The sequence below is a fragment of the Rhamphochromis longiceps genome, linkage group LG2 (assembly GCF_057381845.1).
Source record: "Rhamphochromis longiceps isolate RC_006_pf linkage group LG2, R_longiceps_female_GT1.1, whole genome shotgun sequence".
Taxonomy (NCBI): Eukaryota; Metazoa; Chordata; class Actinopteri; order Cichliformes; family Cichlidae; genus Rhamphochromis; species Rhamphochromis longiceps.
The window spans coordinates 35479536-35499094 of NC_140558.1; the positions used below are offsets into that span (position 1 = coordinate 35479536).

Sequence of the window (19559 nt, forward strand, 5' to 3'; positions counted from 1 at the left end):
GACCTCAGCTTTCAAACCACTTCAAATCCTTGTAATTTACTACCCACCAAACACCTCAGTGATTCAAAGGAAGAGGGGGGTAACGTCTCAAAACCGGAAGCAAATACGAGCCACCGTATGAGTGTTTCCTGTGACTAGCTCCCGATGCTACACGCGGGAAAACAGGCGAAGCTGCTGAGCACTGTCACAGTAAGACCTGATTTTTTTTAAACTCTGCATTCTCGCTTCTATAGAAATTAATTTTTTGATATGTATAAGCAACGAGGGAGTGCGTGGCGCACAATTAATTACTTTGAGTGACGTCGTTTGTTACAATAACCCCAAATATTTACATGATTTCTTTTTACCGGCCTAGTGCTGATGGAGCGCTGGATTTTAACTTAGGACCAGCCCGAGCGGGCGGCGTTCTAGCGCGTGCCGTATTCAATTTGAGGATTCAGTTGGAAACTGTCCCACATCGTTGTATAAAAGAAGCGTACCCTGTGCAGTTGAAGTTAGCCTAGCTATTGTTAGTGGCGCAGCATGGATGATAGTTAAGGGTTGCTTCGAGAAACACAAAGACCCAACTGTCGCTGACACATTCACGCCATAAGATAACGATATTCGTAAACTTTCGCCGGGCAGAGCTTTCTTTTAATTGTTCATAGTTAGCTGTTAGCTGGCTCAGAACTTCACTCAGTTTTTTAAACACTAATAAACGGAAATATTAAATAACACGAAAAGACCCAAATTCAACACGAAGCTGCTTTTGCAGTTTGCACACTCACAGGATGGCTGCTTTCTGCCTCTCGGGTGTTTTGGCTCAGTCGCTGCGTGCTTGCTCATGTTTTCATCAACACCACACTACTTTCCCACCGTGAGGAGCAACAACAAAATGCAGACCCCACCTTGCCACAATCTGGGAATGGTTTTAAAGCCAGGCGTGACATAAGCCTCGTTGTAGATGTTTGGTTGTATTTAGTGCCGTTTCTTCCGTCTCTGTCTGTCTGTAGAGCATCAGTCATCGCCTGTAGCCAAAATGGGAGACACACTGGAGTTCAACGAGATCTACCAGGAGGTTAAAGGCTCCTGGGTAAGTATCTTCACCCAGCAGCTCTGCTCTCAAATTCTTTCAGGTCTTCATTACAGTCTCTTTTGAAGTGGCATCGCAGACAAACATCAGCTCCTGTGCTCTTAATTGCAGTTCTGATTTCTTGTTTTGTTTTGTTTTTTGCCTATTTGTGTCACTCAGATTTTTCAAATCTTCAAACAGATGTCAATATTAGAGAAAGATAACCTGAGTAAATTTAAAATAAAATGCAGTTTTTAAAATGAGGATTTCATTTATTAAGGGAAACAAAGCCACCCAAACCTGCCTGGCCCTGGTTCAATTACCTCCTAAACCTAATAACTGGTTGTGCCCTGCTTGGGAGCAATAATTGTGCAGTATTGTTTTATCTGCCACACTGGAAGGTTTTCAGTCACAAATGTGCTGTTTTAGATGGGCATTCTCCTTAAGGAGTCTCTGGTAAAAAGTGAAAAAGGGTAGCCTTTGTGTGGTCAATCCACCGAATATTTTCCTAAAAGTCTTGGGGGATCATCAAGATGTTTTTGGCGAACGTGAGAGGAGCCTTCGTTTTCTTTTTGGTCAACAGTGGTTTTCACCCTGTAACGCTCCCAAGGATGCCATTTTTGTCTCTTTTTTTCTTTTCTTTTTTTATTGTTCAGTCATGAATTCTGACCTTAACTGAGCCAAGTGAGGCCTGCAATTCTTTAGATGATGCTCTGGGTGTTCTTTTGTGACCTACTAGATGGGTCATTGATGCACTTTTGGAGTAATTTTTATAGTCCAACCACACCTGGGAAGGTTCAACACTGTTCCAGATTTTCTCCATTTGTAGATAATGGCTCTCACTGTAATTCACTGGAGTCCCAAAGCCTTAAAATGACTTCATAAGCCTTTTCAGACTTATAGATGTCAGTTACTTCGTTTCTCATCTGTTCACTGTAGCATGATGTGTTGCTTTTTGGATCTTTTAGGCAACTACGATTTGTCAGACAGGTTTTATTTAAGTGATTTCTTAAGTAAACAGGTCTGGCAGTAATCAGGCCTTGGTGTGGCATTGAACTCAGCTCTCCAAAAAATGTGGTTAATCGCAGTTAATTCATGATTTATGATGTGCCAGATATGTTTGGATATTTTAGTTTTTTGTTTGTTTTTCTTAATAATTAAAATCATCATTTTAAAAATTGCATTTTGTCTTTCCTTGGGTTATGTTTTTTTTATCTTATGTTACAATTTGGTGATCTGAAACATGTGACAAAATACTAAGAAGTCAGAAACAGGGAAAATTATTTTGAATGAATGAATGAATGAATGAATGAATGAATATGAATGAATGAATATTCTTTATTGTCATTGTCACAGGTACAATGAAATTGAAAGATTGAAAGATTTTCTATGGCACTGTATTATTGTATCATTACACAACCTAGTAAAAATAAGATGCCTTTAAATGCTGTTAGCATTGACTCTTAGCCATGAGTGTGAAAAAAAATGAAACTGTCATCGGCTCAGCTGTGGAATTTTTGTTTTGCTGAAAAAACATTTACTCTTCTTTTTTTTTTCTTGTAAAATCACTATTGTAAAGAGGGTATCCATGCCCACGAGTACGGAAACAATAAGAAGATCTGGATTTTGGTTTTGTAAATTAATCTAAATCTAAACTAATCATCAAACTTAAAAAATAAATGTTATGATGTGAGCAAGCTCCCATTTGGAAAGCTGTAACCAGTGTTTTTTAGTTTATGTATAAAATATTTGAGTTTTTCATTTTTCAATATCTCGCTGCAGAATGACGGACGGCTGCGTTTCAGCAAGCAGAATGTGGTTTATAAGAGCAGCAAGACGGGGAAGGTGGATAGCATCCCTGCCAGCGAGCTCAATTTGGCCCAGTGGAGGCGGGTGTGCTTAGGCCATGGCATCAAACTTGGCACCAGCACGGGACACGTCTACAAATATGATGGCTTCAGGGACACGGTGAGTTCTGGATGCACATTGCATGCCTCCAGGTTGTTTTGTAGATTTGGGTAAGTGTGTGTGTGGTTCATATCTCTGATCAGTCTCTGAAGTTTGTCTCTCTCTTCCTTTTTTTTTTTTTTTTTTCCTGGGATCTAAATCTTTTCTCTCCGTTTCTGGGAAATAATTGTTACCTTACTTGGAGGAGAACAAGGCAGCAGTGGAATATTTCAGAGTGACACACACTGCTGGTTTATTCAGCGCTGTGTTTATAGCCAGGGATGTAACCCAAGCAAGGGGACCTCTGATAAACAACTTCCATTCCCTGTCTGACATTTCCTCAGGAAAAACACTACCATCTTGCGAAAATGCCACCACTTGAGGGTGCGTGTGTGTCAGAAGTATGCGAATGAATCTGCTCTTCTCCCCGAAGCTCCTAATGGGATTAATGAGGGAAACGAGCACGAGCATGTGTGTTCCATAAACAGTGTAATCATCGGCTCATGTGAGTCAGTGTTTATATCAATCCACTGAAACAATTTGGCTCAGAAAACAGACAAGAAAAAATTGTGGTCGTGTTTGTTTTTTATCACTCCATTTTTTTCCCCTGCTCTGCCTTTTCCCTGCTGCTCTGAGTGTGTGGGGAATGTCAACACACAAGTACAACTCTGAGATGGAGGAGCGGGTATTAACCTGGAGTCTGCGGCTGTCTCCTGGGGTTAATCAGCGTATTTTTTTTCAAGATGGATCCTCTCAACCTGGAGCGCAGGCCGTGATGTCATTGTTTATTATCCCACGGTTAGTGTCGGTAATCGAGAATTGGCTGGAGGTTTAGCTGCTGGCGTGCGGAGCAGACTCTTTGATTCATTTGTCCCTGTGAAGCGTTCTTGAGCAAGATGGTGAATCTTTGCCAGATAGTCTGTTATATAGCTGACCTGTAACTGTCATGTGGAGGAGCAGAAGGTGTAGAAAAGCATGGATTTCACTTATGTTCATGTCACTCACATGTTTAGAGTGCAGCTGGCCCATAACGCTGTTGCTGACATTGCGAGTGTGGTGTTGAATGTATGCAGCAGCCCACTGTGGATGCATTTTACTATTGGGGTTCAAAAGTGTTTAGGCCTCATGCGTCAAACTGTCAGGTACTAAAGGCTTCCACCCTGCATGTAAAGTTGAAATAGTTTGACAGGTAACAGAAACAATTCATAGGTAGTTAATCGTTTAAATCACAGCTCAGTATTGTTTTAACGCAGCTTGTTTGTGTGTTAGGATAGAGCAAGACAACACCTCAGTATTTATGTTGTTGTTTTGCAGCTTTTTGAGATTTTATAGCGTAAACTAGCACTGCCCAAAGGTTTTTCTGCCAGCTGTTAGTTCAAATAATGAGTTGCTTAGTCTTTGTACCTCCTACAGGATTTTTCCTGGCTTAAAATTGGCCTTTGATGGTGCCTACATATAAACATGATTGAGCCACACGTGCTTAAAAACATGTATTTATAAATGCATGTAAAACCAATCGTAGGGGGATTGCAAGGCTAGTTGATTTTGGCAAAGTCTGTGCCAAATCAAACACAAAGATCCAAATCAAATACAAATGTTTTAAGTTTAAACCTTTTAAACAGACTATAATAGTAAAGGTCTTGCAGTTTGACATTAATTTATTCGTTTCAATCTATGTTGTTTTTGATTATGTCAAAATCGTTTCAGGGCTGAAAATCTTTTAAGTAACGTTGTTAATGCAGGGCAACATTGCATAGCACATAAAAGTAAGATAGTAGCAAGCCTTTAAAAAAACAGAGCGCTCGCTCTGTGCTTCATGAGGAAACTTTGTGTCTGATGTTAGAGAAGCAAGATGCTGACTGTCTAATGTTGGATAAACCGTGTTTAATGTTGACAAATGATGCCTGCAGAGTTTGGACATTCTTGAGTGTCTTTTACCTCCTCAAAAGAAGCCTCGACATCCCGCCTGTAACTGCATCGATGAACGGTCGATGTCTTTCTGTAGCCACTTCCTGTGGTGGACTTGACTGTGCACAACCGAACAAAAACAAGACTCTTGTCATCAACTGATTAGTTGGTACAATGTTTTTGGAGGGCGGCCCTAATCCTTATTGTTCCAGGAATCAATGATAAAATAATTGTTAGGTTCGGTCCTAATTGAAAGCTCACTTTTTCTTTTCCGTTCAAAATAATCTTGTTTGAGTGGTTGTTTCAAGTATTTGAGGTTTCAGTCCAGATGTTGACAGTACTTTATACAGCTGCTTGACAGCTGTACAAGAGCTCCTTATGAAAAGATCTTAAATGAAGAAAATGGCAAGGGGGGGATTCTTATATAATAGTTGTAATTTTCACTTTTTACTCAGTTTAGTCTTTGTTTCCAGAGTTTGCTTGTTTAGATTTTACACTAAAGATATCTTTATTATTATTATTATTATTATTATTATTATAATCATAATCATTATTACTACTATGGGTATGTTTTTACTTTTTTTTTTTTTTTTTTTTCATTTTTTCCCAGGGAGAAGTTGAGAACAGGAGTTGCAATACAAACACTTGACTCACAGTCATGTAGACATCCCAGTCTCAATAAACATAACCACCAAACCACCTCATCAGACTGGCCATGATGAAAGATTTGACCACAATGACGGAGTCAAATTAAAGAGATTTAGCTCTACATTTTTATTTTATTTTACTTAGTTCTGTAATACATTGTTTGAAATAGTTTCGGTTAACTCTAATTTTTTTCCCGTACTTATTTTTTAAGCCTAGTCTTAGTAAACTGTATAAAGCAAATATCCAACTGACATAATGAAAGTAATCTTTTAACAAAGTGGATGAAGGCTTTTGGAAAAGCGGGGATTTAAAATGTACTAATAAAAGGCAGACAGGGTGGTCGTGTGTGTGTGTGTGTGTGTGTGTGTGTGTGTGTGTGTGTGTGTCTGTGTGTGTGTGTCTGTCTGTCTGTCTGTCTGTCTGTCTGTCTGTCTGTCTGTCTGTCTGTCTTTTGGTGGTCTGTGTTTATTATAACTTCATGAGCTGGGCAGTAACAAATCTGCCAAAGCTTCATCGAGGAGATGAGAACTTGCACAAACTCTGATTTTATGAATTTACACATCTGCTTGCGCCTGCTCTCCTATCTAAAAAATGCCTTAATGCTGGTCAACAAACATGCTGATGAACTTCAACGCACACACACACAAACACACAATTCTGAATCTCTGGGCTCTAATTGGCTGTAATAACCTCATGGACAGGCAGATATCCAGGTGCGTAAATTCGGTTTCCCACAGAGTCTCATTCTACCTTACACACACTCACACACCACAATCACTTCCACATGTGTTTGCACTACTGGGACTCTGTGTGTGTGTGTGTGAGGGAGAGAGTGAGTGTGTGATTGACCATGTGTTTGTCGCTCTGTGTGATTTCTTTCCAGTTGTAAGGGGTCCTGCAGGATAAATAAACAGGCTGATTGTCAGTGGTGGTGTAGAGGGAAAGAAGACAGAGAGGGTGGATGGATTACATTCATCTCCTGTGTTCCCAAGAGGCCCAAACGGCGGACATAGTTACAATTGCGTTGTGATTAATTATCCCATTCCTCCTCCTTCTTAGGTGGTGTTTTTATAAGCTTTGACCCATGTGGAGCCAGTGCTTTGACGGCATTGCTAACTTTGAGGCTTTCTCTTCCTTTTGTTTTCACCTCTTTCTCTTCTGTCAACCTTTTTTCCCACTGTTATTCTTTCTGCTCACCCCACCAGGACTTTGAGAAGATTTCAGAGTTTTTCAAGGCCAACTACAAGGTGGAGCTGACAGAGAAGGACATGTGTGTGAAGGGCTGGAACTGGGGAACGGCCAAGTTTTCAGGTAAATTTTTCAGAATCACTGCACTAATAATGTCTGAAATATTGATGATGATAAGTGAGGTGAAAATCAACAGTCAATTTAAGATTAGTTTGCTGTTTAACATCAACTCAGAGAGCTCTGAAGATGAGGTCAGTTGTTTCTCTCCTAACTGTCTTGTTTCTGCCTTTCACAGGGCCACTGTTATCCTTCGAAGTCAATGACAACACAGCGTTTGAGATCCCACTGTCCAACGTTTCCCAGTGTGCCACAGGGAAGAACGAAGTCACTCTGGAGTTTCACCAGAATGACGACACAGAAGTCTCCCTTATGGAGGTCCGATTCTACGTCCCACCCAGTCAGTCTGATGAACGGCAAGACCCCGTGGAGGTGACAAAGGATGCTTTACTTCTGCTTTTTTGTTTGTTTGGTTTCTTTATGCTTTTCTTTGTTTTTGTTTACAGTAGTTCTAAAACTGTGTGTTTTCATTCAGGCATTTGCCCAGAATGTGTTATCTAAGGCTGATGTGATCCAAGCTACAGGAGACGCTGTGTGTATCTTCAAAGAGCTGCAGTGTCTTACACCCAGAGGAAGGTAAAAGATTGACATTTGAGCACCCAAATCCAGTCACCTACCGATTTTCTGATTTGATTTTAAACCAAAAAATTGGCCAGTTTATCACTATATTGAACGTACTTGATACTAAGGGAGCCAAATTGTACAAAGAAAACATTCCCGTACTGTTACACTACCACTAGCCTGAACTGGCAGACTGGATCCATTCTTAAAGGTTGTTTACACCAAATTTTGACCATACCGCCCAAATGTCGCAGCAGAAATTGAGACCAACCACACCAGGGAATTGTTGTTGTTTTTTTTTACCTTTGACCTTCAGCAGGTCATCTTGACATTGTCTACATGCAGAAGTACATTGAGTTGCTGCCAGGTGATTGGCTGTTCAGATATTGGAGTTAACAAGCAGTTAGGCTGATATACCTAATAATAAAATGGCCTTTGTATATTTGGATAAAGCGTGCATAAACCTTGCACTTTCATGAAGTCACACTTATGAACTCACTATATGATTCACATTAGTTAGTTATTCACATTAGGAGTTAACCAGTTAACTTTCCTTTCTTCAGATATGACATCCGTATCTACCCGACATTTCTTCACCTGCACGGTAAAACGTTCGACTACAAGATTCCCTACACCACCGTCCTCCGTCTTTTCCTGCTGCCACACAAGGATCAGAGGCAGATGTTCTTTGTGGTATGTGAACTTTTCTGTGTGACTTTTATTGTTGACAGTGTTAGCATTTAATGCTCCCATTTTCTGACCTGCTTTCTCTTTGTGGCGTTTTTGTTTTCTTTATAGATCAGTCTGGATCCTCCTATCAAGCAGGGGCAGACACGTTATCACTTTCTCATTCTGCTCTTCTCCAAGGAAGAAGATATTAGCCTAACCCTCAACATGAGCGAGTGAGTGCATCTAGACCTAGATTGGCTTCAGCTAATTTTGACTGAAGAATAATGTTGTAAAGCGTGTGTCCACTAGGGGGAACCAAGGGTCTGAGTCAGTAGTGTCAGTAGAAACAGTTCTTTGCATCATTTAGAAACTCTCAAAACTTAATTTTAAGGTTTTAAACTTTGTTCTTTCCCATGTGTGTCACAGAGAAGATGTGGAGCGTCGTTTTGAGGGTAAACTCAGTAAGTTCATGTCAGGATCTCTTTATGAGATGGTGAGCAGGGTGATGAAGGCCTTGGTCAACCGTAAAATCACAGTACCTGGAAACTTCCAAGGGTAGGCATCTCATATACTTCTGTTTTTCAAAAACACTGTTTTTTTTTTTTTTTTCTTTTGCAAAATTAAGTATAACTGTGTCACTCTTTGGGCGTTGATCTCTTCCTCCTCAGACACTCAGGAGCCCAGTGCATCACCTGCTCCTACAAGGCATCCTCAGGCCTCCTCTATCCTTTGGAAAGGGGTTTCATCTACGTCCACAAGCCCCCTGTTCACTTGCGCTTTGAAGAGATCTCTTGTGTCAACTTTGCCAGAGGCACCACCACAACACGTTCTTTTGACTTTGAGATTGAGACCAAGCAAGGGAACCAGTACACTTTTAGCAGCATTGAGAGGTGAGCATTGAGAGGTTTTGTTAACAGGAGCAGACCTATCATAAAAACACAAAGGTATCCTGGATATGTGTTTCATGCTGGGGGAATATTCATTCATATACAAGTCTGGGCATGATTTTCACTCTGGCACACTCGTTCACATTGTGTTGGTTTTTTTTCTTCTTCTAATAACTCACTTTAGAGGATGAGAGTAAATCCATTTTGGTTTCTGGCTGTTTGCATTGACCACTCTGCTGATTCAGCATCTCCATCTTATCGCCACTAATGTAACATGATCCTTCCAAGCACTAAAAGTCATCATCTGCATTAGAGTTGTCAGACTTTCATTTCATTTTGTGCCATATACTACAAAACTCAAGCTTAACATGAAGCTGCTGGAACCTAAGTTAAGTGCCTACACGGAGGGTTATATTCCCATCAAAAGAAGGACAGTAGGTAATTTCAGATTCTGAAGCAAGGATGTTGTTCATAAATTTAGATCTTGCTAATACCATGTTTTTATTTTGTTTATAGCTTTTGCCAGCACTGTACTGCTCAGACAGGAGCTCAGTTATGATATAGGTTCATGTGCCAAAATATGGAGGAGGATGAGCATTTCCTATGGATGACTCTAGGGTTGGGTGATTGCCATGGTCTGATTGTCCCCATGTGGGATCGCCAGTGAAATGTCTTACAAATGAGTATATGTGGAGATGAAATATGAAGCAATATTGAGATGGATTGAGACAGATTCATGTTATTATGAATATCATAGTAAGAAATATCTTAATTGAATGCATTAATGGTGGACAAGGGTCTCCATATTTTGGCATCTGAACCTATATCATAATTGACCAATGGAGACAGCTGAGCCATCATCGACATCGTTGTCCATCAGCACAACTTGCCATACTACATATTTATAATGTCACTTTTATAAACAACAACAGAGGTTACCATTGTGCTGAAAAATAAAACCATAAATAAAGGAAATAAAGCACAGGCCAAAAGGTAACAGACACCAAACACAAAAGAGCTGTAGAAGTGAAACAATAAAGGAGTACATAAAATATAACTTAAAATCACAGTCAACATCTCACACTGGGTTCAAAGCCAGGGAGTAAAAGTGTGCTTTTAAGGGATTTAAAAACAACAAGAAAAGGAGCCTGCTTGATGTGCAATGGCAAACCACAGGTTTGCTGGTCTACTGACCTGAGAGAACCAGTGTGACATTTGGCTGGATCAGAAAAAGAAACGATGGGGCACCACCATTAAGAGACTTAAAAACAAATGAAAGGGTTTTGAAATCGATTTGTAAATGACCTGGAAGCCAGTGAAGGGAAGCTGAAATTGGGCTTATGTGCTCTTACTTGCTTTAACCTGATTTAAAAAATCAAGCGAGAGCATTTTACTCCAGCTGTAGTCGAGAAATGGAGACATGTGCATTGCATTGCCGTAATCAAAACGAGACAATATGTTGTAAAAGCATGTTAATGTTTCAAGATTGCATGTGGACAGCTGAGGCTTGATTTTGACAGTAGTATATTCAAATGAGAATCGAACTTCAGAGAAGGAACCGTTTTCACATTTAAATTGGTGATAATGCATTTCTCATATGGGAGCAGATTGGAAAGGTTAACACAGTGGGTGCTGCTTTTGCCACAGGGTCTAAAAACATGACTTATGAAATTCAGAAAATTTGCAGCAGCTTCTGGTCCAGGTTATTCTTCCTCAGGACCGCTGTTGGGCCTTCTTTACCACCGCGTTTGTGTTGTGGGTCCAGATAAGATCGGCGTGAGTGCCCATAAACCTAAAGGTGGAGACAAATTCCACCCGTTCTCCATTTATAATCAGAGGGGAGTGGACCTGTCTGTGCCTCCTGAAGTCCATTATGAGTTCTTTTATTTTAAGGACGTTCAGCTTCAGAGCCATCCCATTGCAGGGCAGGGGAAGCTCTGCAGTTTTAGATGCTGAATTGAGGCTTGTGAGACATTTGGTTTTTGATCATATTGTTAAGCCATTCTGATTAATTTAAAATAAATAACTCCTACTTTGTCTCTTTCCCTTCTAGAGAGGAGTACGGCAAACTTTTTGACTTTGTTAATGCTAAGAAGCTCAACATCAAGAACAGAGGTTTCAAAGAGGTAATGCACAAGTCACTGAAACACCTCTCAGTTTGTACATTAAGTTTGATCATATTTCTATCCCCGATATTGATGCTTGTTGCCCTTCTCCTTTGTGTTTGTCCTTGTACACCTGTAGAAGAAGGTGGGTATGGTCATGGGCGTCACGTGTGGATTAGGCACTTGATTTTATTGGTCTGGAGTGATTTCCTGCTTGCATGGCGTGCTGCTGGTATGTGTGTGCGTGTTCTGAGGATGGCGTCCAATGATCTTGATTTGGTTTGACATTACCAATATGATTGCTGTTGAACCTGAGATATTTTGAGTGATTTATGACTAATCATGGGACATGGAGGTGAGGGAGCGCTGACCAATACCTCTTTGGGTTGGTGTGTGTGTGCGCGCGTTCTGTGTGTGTGTGTTTGCATTGTGCTGACTAATGTGTGGCCTGGGGGCTTTTGGTGTGCTTTAACACTGAGTACAGTTGTCATCAAGACTGCTGCCTTACAAAGGCGACGCTGATTGCATTACCTACAATGGTCTTTGACATATATGAGCTTCTTTCAACGAGGCCATCCCATCTGTTTCTGTGGTGATGGGGTCAGCAGAGGTCAATGAAAATTAATGGAGCTCCTCTCTAATTCCTGTTGGTGTTCAAGTAGCAGCCTCCCTGTTTGTCTGTCGATTGGTGGACTTGGATGCGTGCAGATGGAGAAGAAGAAAATAGTTTGAATTTTATTTCCAGGATGGCATTACAGCATAGCGAGCCTCAAGCTAAAGAAGAAGATGCTAAGCTAAGATTTTGTGTGGTCTTATACTTCACTTTATATGCAAACATGAGTCATTTAATTGATTAGAATCACAGTGTCCAATGGTTTTGGCTCATGTTAACCCTTTCCATGTCCTGGCAAACTAAATTTTTGTCCATCCAGAAGTTTGAAGACCTCAGAAATGGACCAAAAAAGCCCTGAACCACCTAAAATTCTAGATAAGATGAGCATGGCCACCATGACATCACCCATTATTTTCTGAAGTCACATCTTAAAGCTGGGCATTTTGTGGTGGATCTTTGTGACACTGTGTGCCTTTTTTCCACAAGTACCGACTTGACTCCACTCTACTCTGTTTTGGTGGGGGTTTTTCCCATTACAGTTGAGTGCCATCGCAGTATGATGGTCATTATAGCAACGCGTCCGAAACTCTGCAACACTATTTATATATGACACAAACACGACACAATAATGGAGGACTTAGGGGTGATAGTATACCTTTTGCTCCATTGTGGTGGGGGTTTCAGACTCGAGGACCACGGTGTTTATTTTTGTGCAGCCATTTACCTCGTTGCAGAGTTTCAGAAATGGAAGTTCTTCTTTTTTTTTTTTTCTTTCTTCCCTTTCCTGAAAGAGTCACTTTCATGACTCATCAAGTAATGCCATCATTGACTGGCCAATCGGGGCTTGCAGTCTTTTGACGTCACATTTTCGTACCTGGTACCAAGTGCACCACCTGATGGAAACTCTAAAAGCCAGCCGAGTAGGTACTAGTGGAAAAGAGGCATTTGACTCTTGTACAGCAGAGACCTGCTAGTCACAAGGTAGCCACACCTTCAAAAACACACTGCTTTTTTTTTCTATTTAAGGGTATTTTTAAACACAATTTTCTACGGTGTGAAGAAGATTTCGCAAAATGTGTTCAAAGGTTGAGTCAAAAAGCTGTTTTCGCATAGGCTGCTATAGGATCTCAAATCTTTATTGTATGTGTGCGCTTCCCCCCCACAGCTATTGCCCTCTGGTGGCCATCACAAATAATGCAGGTTTCTAGGCACTTCTGCAGCGGCTTCATTTTTCCAAACCAAAATCTACATTCATGTTTTAAACCATGAAATGTGCAATAACAACAGTAAAAACAGCAGAACTAGAGAGGAAATGAAAAAAAGTTGGCATAAAAGCTAAAAATTTTCTGTAGGAAAAATGTTTTTCTTCCCATTTCCTGTTCTTAATAAGCTAGCTGCCCCCTCAGATTAAACCTTTAAACCTGCATTATATTCTCTTTGTGACAGAAATGCGATCAGCTGAAATTACTTCTGATAATTAAGTTATTTATTTAGCAAAAAGGGCCGAAGTGATGTGTTAAGTTGCAGTCATGTGTCGGGCTGATTTAATAGCACTGTACATTAAATATTTGGCGGTTTTAAACATGCTGGAAAAAAACAGCAGTTGCAATATCTGTAATGCCTAGTGGGATGTTTCTTTCTTTTCTGTTTTTTGCTAATGAACTAAGCAATAAGGAAAAGGTGGCTAACTTTATCTCAGAGTAGATAGAGGCTCGTGGGTACTGTGTTTTTTGTTTTTTGTCTGTTTGTTTTGTTTTTTGACCCTGTAGTGTATTTCCAGGGCATGAAGGGCAAGATTGATGAATACAGCGACTCAGATGATGACCAACACGATGCTTACTTGGAAAGGATGAAGGCTGAGGGCAAGATCAGGGAGGAGGGCAACGACAGCGACGAATCAGACGGTGAAAGTGGTGAGTAATGACTGCCTATATGACAGGATAGCGAGCATACTCAGAAGATGGGGAACGTTGGATAGTGATATTTTTTTCTTTCTTTCTTGTTTCTCTTCAGATGAGTCTTTCAACCCTGGAGAGGAAGATGAAGAGATTGCAGAAGAGTACGTGACTCTCCTAAAACGTAGTTGGATGATATGATAGCTTATTAACACTTATTAACACTACTGGCGTCTCCTTGTCTTCAATCAGGTATGACAGCAATGCCTCAGCAAGCGAGAGCAGTGAAGGAGGAGAGGAGAGCGAAGATGAGAGTGCAAAGAAGAAAAAGGCCAAAAAAGCCAAAGTGGTGAAGGAGAAAAAAGAGAGAAAGCCACGAAAAGAGGCGAGAGAAGGGCTAAAATAAGCCACCACTGTACATAAAGGTGTGCAGTTTCAATCATTTCTTTACTCAATTCCTTTTTATCTTCAATGTGAGCAGAAGAAGCAGAAGGATGCTGGCGGACCCAAGAGACCAATGAGTGCGTATATGCTTTGGCTCAACTCCAGCCGTGAGCGAATCAAGTCGGACAACCCCGGCATCTCCATCACAGAGATCTCTAAGAAAGCGGGAGAGATGTGGAGACAGCTGAGCAAAGATGAGAAGCAGGTGAGGGTTAAGAGAAATTGCTTTAGTTTTGGTTTTTTAACTTAAAAAAAAATACACACGAATAAAATGCATCTATTGTCCACTTAAGTATGTTAATTAACCAGAATAAATGTGTAGAGAAACCTCTAAAGAATGTTTTCTGTAGGAGTGGGAAGCAAAGGCAGGCGAGGCGAAAAAACAGTACGATAAAGCAAAGAAAGAATACAAAGAGAGCGGAGGAGCAACTTCCAGCCCCAGGAAGTAAGGCCTGCAACAAAATAAGTCAACTCTTTGGTTTTTTTTTTTTTTTTTTTGAAGTCTTGATGCAGAAAAATGGCTAAATTTGTTATATTTTCTTCCACTTTTCACCCATTAGGGAGAGTAAAAAGTCTGGAGGCAAAAAGGACGATAAGAAAAGGAAGTCTGCCGGAGCAGACAAGGACAAGGAGCGGGGAGGAAACGACAGCTTTAAGAGCCGAGAGTTCATCGAGACCAGCGAGGAGAGTTCATCAGACTCTGACCACAAGAGCAAGTCCAAGAGGAAGAAGGTAAATCCAGTGACTGTAAATGCCGTCATCAGACAGAACAGACTCTTATTGAATGATGTAGGATGACTTTTAGTTTCTTTTACCTAATCAGAAACCACAATGCGATGGAAATGTTTGATCTAGCTAAAAGTCAAAACACTGATGGCTGCTCAGTGAGAAGTAGACATTTTCTTCAGGAGGAGAAACCTTTAAATCCCGTTAGCTGATTGAGGGACAGCTGCGGGACGAAGTGTATCAGGGAAAACCTGGAACTGAAGCACCCCGCTTACTAAAAAGATGGCAGGTAGGAGAGAGGGAAGGCAATAGAGAGCTAATGAGTGTGAGAATGAAAGCTCCTGTTATCTTGTGTATCACTATATTGCATTTTTAACCAAATGCAAAGAAAACAGTAATGAGGAGACTAAGAATTTTCTTGAACATGTCTGTGTATATTTGCAGTTTCTGTTAGAATATATTTGCGATAGAGCTACGAGGCAGTGTTTGATGACTTGCTTTTTCCTGTTTAGTTGAGATTTTGCCTGCAGTTTGAGTTAACTGTAAAGAAATGTGCTTTATTCGCTTCTCGATAACACAGATGCAGAGAGCAATCAGAGAACTTGAGCGTTGCGCATTAAATCAATGGAAATTGTTGATGTAAACATAGTGAAACTGCTTCATTTAGACTAAAGCACTCCTTCATGTTCTGACATGATTGTAAACACTGAGTTCTTCTTTCTTTTTTCTAAACAGGAATCAGATGATGAGGAAGAAGAAGAGGCGGTGTCAACACCTGCAAGCTCCGAGGAAGAGTCTGATTGAAGACACACTTTTCCACCTCGTATACACACACACACACCAAGGACCAAGCGTTTATACTCTCTCTGCTGATACCACACTGACGGACAAATTAACAGACTTGAGTTGTATTTGCTTCTTCGTGGTTCGTTTTATGAGTACAAACACATTTTTGTGACTGACTCTTCAACCATGTAATGATATTTGAGTAGTTTGATGATGAGCTGGCATACCTTTTGGAAATACTGAAGGGTTTTCCATCAAACCAGTGGGCATATATGTTTTAGTTACATAGCACGATGATTGCAGGGGTTGTTAGTTAGCAGATGCAAAATTTATGTACGGGAATTTCTTTGACTTTTCCAGTGTCATGTTTTCAGGCCAAAATAAATAAATGAATCATTTTCAATAAAAACTCAGTTGGTGGTGCTTTGATCCTCATGGAAAAAGATTCTGAACTGATGGTCAAACGGTCACCTTGAGAGATTGCTTGCTGCCGTTTGCGTGTAAAGTAGCTTGTAAAGCACATTTAATGAATGTGGTCCATTTAGTGTTATTTACAACATGTAAACATTCATTCATTGTTTAGAATGTTTAAAAGTTTCTTTACATACACCGTTTCAGCCATTCAGTTAAATTCAGTTTTGTTTATTTAGCGCTAAATCACAACAGCAGTTTCCTCAAAGCGCTTTATATTTTAAGGTAAAGACCCTACAATAATACAGAGAAAACCCCCAACAATATTATAACCTCCTATGAGCAAGTGCTTTGGCGATAGCGGGAAGGAAAAACTCCCTTTTAACAGGAAGAAACCTCCAGCAGAACCAGGCTGAGGGAGGAGCGCCCATCTGCTACCACCAGTTGGGGGTGAGGGGAGGAACACAGGACAAAGACATGCTCTGGAAAGGGGGACAGAGATTAACATTAACTAATGATTAAAGGCAGAGAGGTTAACACATGTTAACAAACCAAAACTGTGAGTGAGAAGGGTAACTGAAGACGTAAAACTCAATGCATCATGGGGATCCCCCAGCAGCCTAGACCTACTGCAGTGTAACTGAGAGGAGCCCTAACTATATGCTAAAGTTATAAGTCTAATCTTAAAAGTAGAGAGAGTGTCTGTCTCTGGAAGCTGGTTTGACAGACGAGGGGTGTTCTGCTTTTAGATACTGTAGGAGCCACAAGTAAACCATCAGTCTGAGAGCAAAGTGCTTTAATGGGGTGATGCGGTACTATAAGTTCATTAAGATAGGATCGGTTGATTATTCAAGACCTTGTATGTGAGGAGCAGGATTTTAAATTGGATTCTTTAAATTTGATTTAACAGGGAGCCAACGAAGAGAAGCCAGTATAGGAGGAATATAAGAAATCAGATGGCAGCCACTCAATCATATGATTGGCAGTACAGTCTAAACGTAGACATGGTTGTGACTGGATGCTGAAGTTCAAACTGAGCAGAATGAGGAAGAAAGGTCATTTTAAGTGACTTTGAACATGGCATGCTTGTTACTGCCAGACAGGCTCGTCTGAGTATTTCAGAAACTGCTGATCTGAGATTTCCCCCCACAGCCATCTCTGGGGTTGACAGACTGGTCAGAGAAGAGAAAATGTCCAGTAAGCAGTAGATTTCTGACTGAAAATACTTTGTTGAGGTCAGAGAAGAATGTCCAGACTGCTTTGAGCTGGTAGGAAGGCAAATACACATGTTAAACAACCACCAAGTTATGGAAAAGGGCACCTCTGAAGGCACAACACAGCAAACTATACTCATACTCAATTGACCTCCACAGTGACCAGGACACTTTTGGGATTTGGTGTAACAGGACATTCACAAGTGCAACAAACAGTGACTGCTGTCATTTCAATATGGACCAAAATCTCTGAAGAATGTTTCTAGCGTCTTCTGGAATCTACGCCACGAAGAATTAAAGCAGTCCTGAAGTCAAATGGGTGCCCAACCCGTACTAGTGGCTGTTGTCTGAGCTTGTGGGGAAATTCTTATCTATGTGAACTATGAAATACTTTAAAAACATCCCTCCACAGTGTAGTTACTAAAAAAATTATATGTAAATCAGCATCACTCAGAAGTCTATACAGGGCTCACAGAAAGCAGAATTAAACATGTATCTTAGTGACAATTGAGCTACATGTGATTAACTCTGCAAATGAAAATAGCTCCAGAAAAACTCAGCCATGTGGTCCAAAAATCCTTGAAGAAATTAATATGATCAGCGTATGTTAGTGTAATTTTTCAACACAGAATGAAAACCAAACCTCTTAAGCTGTTAAGATACTCCCATAGGACCTACCTACACTTTTGCTCGCTTGACCAGGCGGGGTGGTTTGAGAGTGTGTGTTAACTGGCTGCCCTAGTCAAAGCTGAAGAGACAGTGGTTTTAGCGATTTGCTGAAGCCTAAGTACAAGGTGGTTTGAAGAGTGGTTTTTAAGAGCTAAACGATACCAGCTCTAAAGTTCATCTCCACTTAATGTGGCTTTTGACAATAAGGTACTCTTCCCACATCCTGTAGTACTGATCACATATCCTTAGAATAGCCTTGGATATTTGTTAACATTTGATATTTGTTATCATCATGTGAAACTCGAGGTGTTGCAAAGTGGCTCTGTGAAGCTGCAACTAGGCAGAGCTTTCAGTGTTATTGTTTTAATTTGGTTTCCTTTGATTAATTTTTTTTGAATGCACCCTTTCCAGCTCTCTTAATAAGTAAACAGAATATGAATTAAAAAGCTGAGGTTTGTTCTTTTTGTCTTGTGTGATTGTCCTTTTATACTCCTTTACTCTCTGTTATGTCACTGTGATTTCAGTTGTTCTTCTGTCTGTTAACAGTCTTTGAGTTTTTAGAAGGAATGCATCCATAGTTTGGCATTTGAGTCATACCTTACAATTTTAGTAATTTTTAGTCAATTATGCTACACATGTCAATTCAAATCACACTGCACATGTGGCACATGCGTCCTAACTAGATGCACTGATATATGTGAGGATTAACTGACTTGTTATTTTCAGGTGCTTCCCTTAAAGTTTTTGTGGTTTCCTCCTGCACCTTAATCATGAATCAAAGCACCAAAGTATTAGAGGAACTTTTTAGAGTGAAAGAAGTAAGGTATTGAGTCTATGATGACCTGCACTGCATCATAATCCTATTGAGCTATTGTGGGAACAGCTTAAACTTATATTACATAAGAAGTGGCTTTTATACTAATTTCATTTGTGGGAGGATTTCAGGAAGCATGGGCTGAAATTGATTCAGATTACTTGAACAAATTGACAGCTTGAAGTGATTCTTTGACTAGATTAAATTTAAAGGATGAATTATTAGAATATTCCAATAATTTCTATTCACTTTGCAACACATTTGATGAATAGATGTTTAAGTTCGAATTTTAAATATGTACTTCATATTGCATGTGACTTCCTTGACCATGAATATGATTATATTCCAAGTCGGTAGAATAAATCCTCTGGAGAGCATGAATGTGTCTGCTAAGATTCATGGCAAAGAGTAACCTCGCTACAATGAGCTGCGTACGCTCTTCATGTGGTGTGTTTGGGTGCCGTGCAGGTGTCAGTGTGTTTAGTCATGTCCTAAATGTGGAGCCCAAAGAAAATCAGAGTGGAAAGTGTTTGCATACATCCCTTCCTGTGACATAATTATCTTTTCCGCTGCAGTTTCCCCTTTCACCAGTCTGCTCCCCATTCAATTACACTCTGACGAATAGGGTTTAGTGTTCAGTTTTCTGCTGATATAAACATGACATTTACATGAAAGCTTGTGATCTTGTTTGCATGTTCAGCGCATGCTTGTGTGTGTTTTTAGATGTATCTTACATTGTATTAGGTCACCATTAGCTGACCACAAACATAATGGATCCACTTAAGTAATTACATACTATCTACACACAGACACACACACACAGAGCGCTGTCACTGCATTACATTATCTCTCTAATGTAAAAGGCACTAATGCTGCTGGTCCTTGTGAATGTATTGAAAACCGATC

At 40.2% G+C, this 19559-nt stretch overlaps 1 protein-coding gene across 1 annotated transcript; it reads left to right on the forward strand.

Annotated features, from left to right (window-relative positions):
• Positions 1-70: 70 nt before the first annotated feature.
• On the forward strand, positions 71-15954 carry ssrp1a (structure specific recognition protein 1a). The gene is made up of 18 exons (XM_085425888.1): positions 71-189; positions 993-1072; positions 2834-3019; positions 6760-6865; positions 7038-7231; positions 7335-7435; positions 7984-8113; positions 8219-8322; positions 8516-8644; positions 8758-8979; positions 11030-11102; positions 13475-13607; positions 13708-13753; positions 13842-13974; positions 14071-14238; positions 14384-14478; positions 14594-14765; positions 15495-15954. Exons 2-18 carry the CDS (start codon positions 1019-1021, stop codon positions 15561-15563), a joined length of 2115 nt encoding a protein of 704 aa, XP_085282014.1. The 5' UTR covers positions 71-189; positions 993-1018; the 3' UTR covers positions 15564-15954.
• The last annotated feature ends 3605 nt before the right edge of the window (positions 15955-19559 follow it).

Excerpts from the sequence above, each read along its gene's own strand:
- ssrp1a (XM_085425888.1), top strand. The coding sequence starts at position 1,019 with ATGGGAGACACACTGGAGTTCAACGAGATCTACCAGGAGGTTAAAGGC. Across the intron at positions 8,645-8,757 it reads GTACCTGGAAACTTCCAAGG|ACACTCAGGAGCCCAGTGCA; the intron begins GTAGGCATCTCA and ends CTTCCTCCTCAG. Across the intron at positions 13,754-13,841 it reads GATGAAGAGATTGCAGAAGA|GTATGACAGCAATGCCTCAG; the intron begins GTACGTGACTCT and ends GTCTTCAATCAG.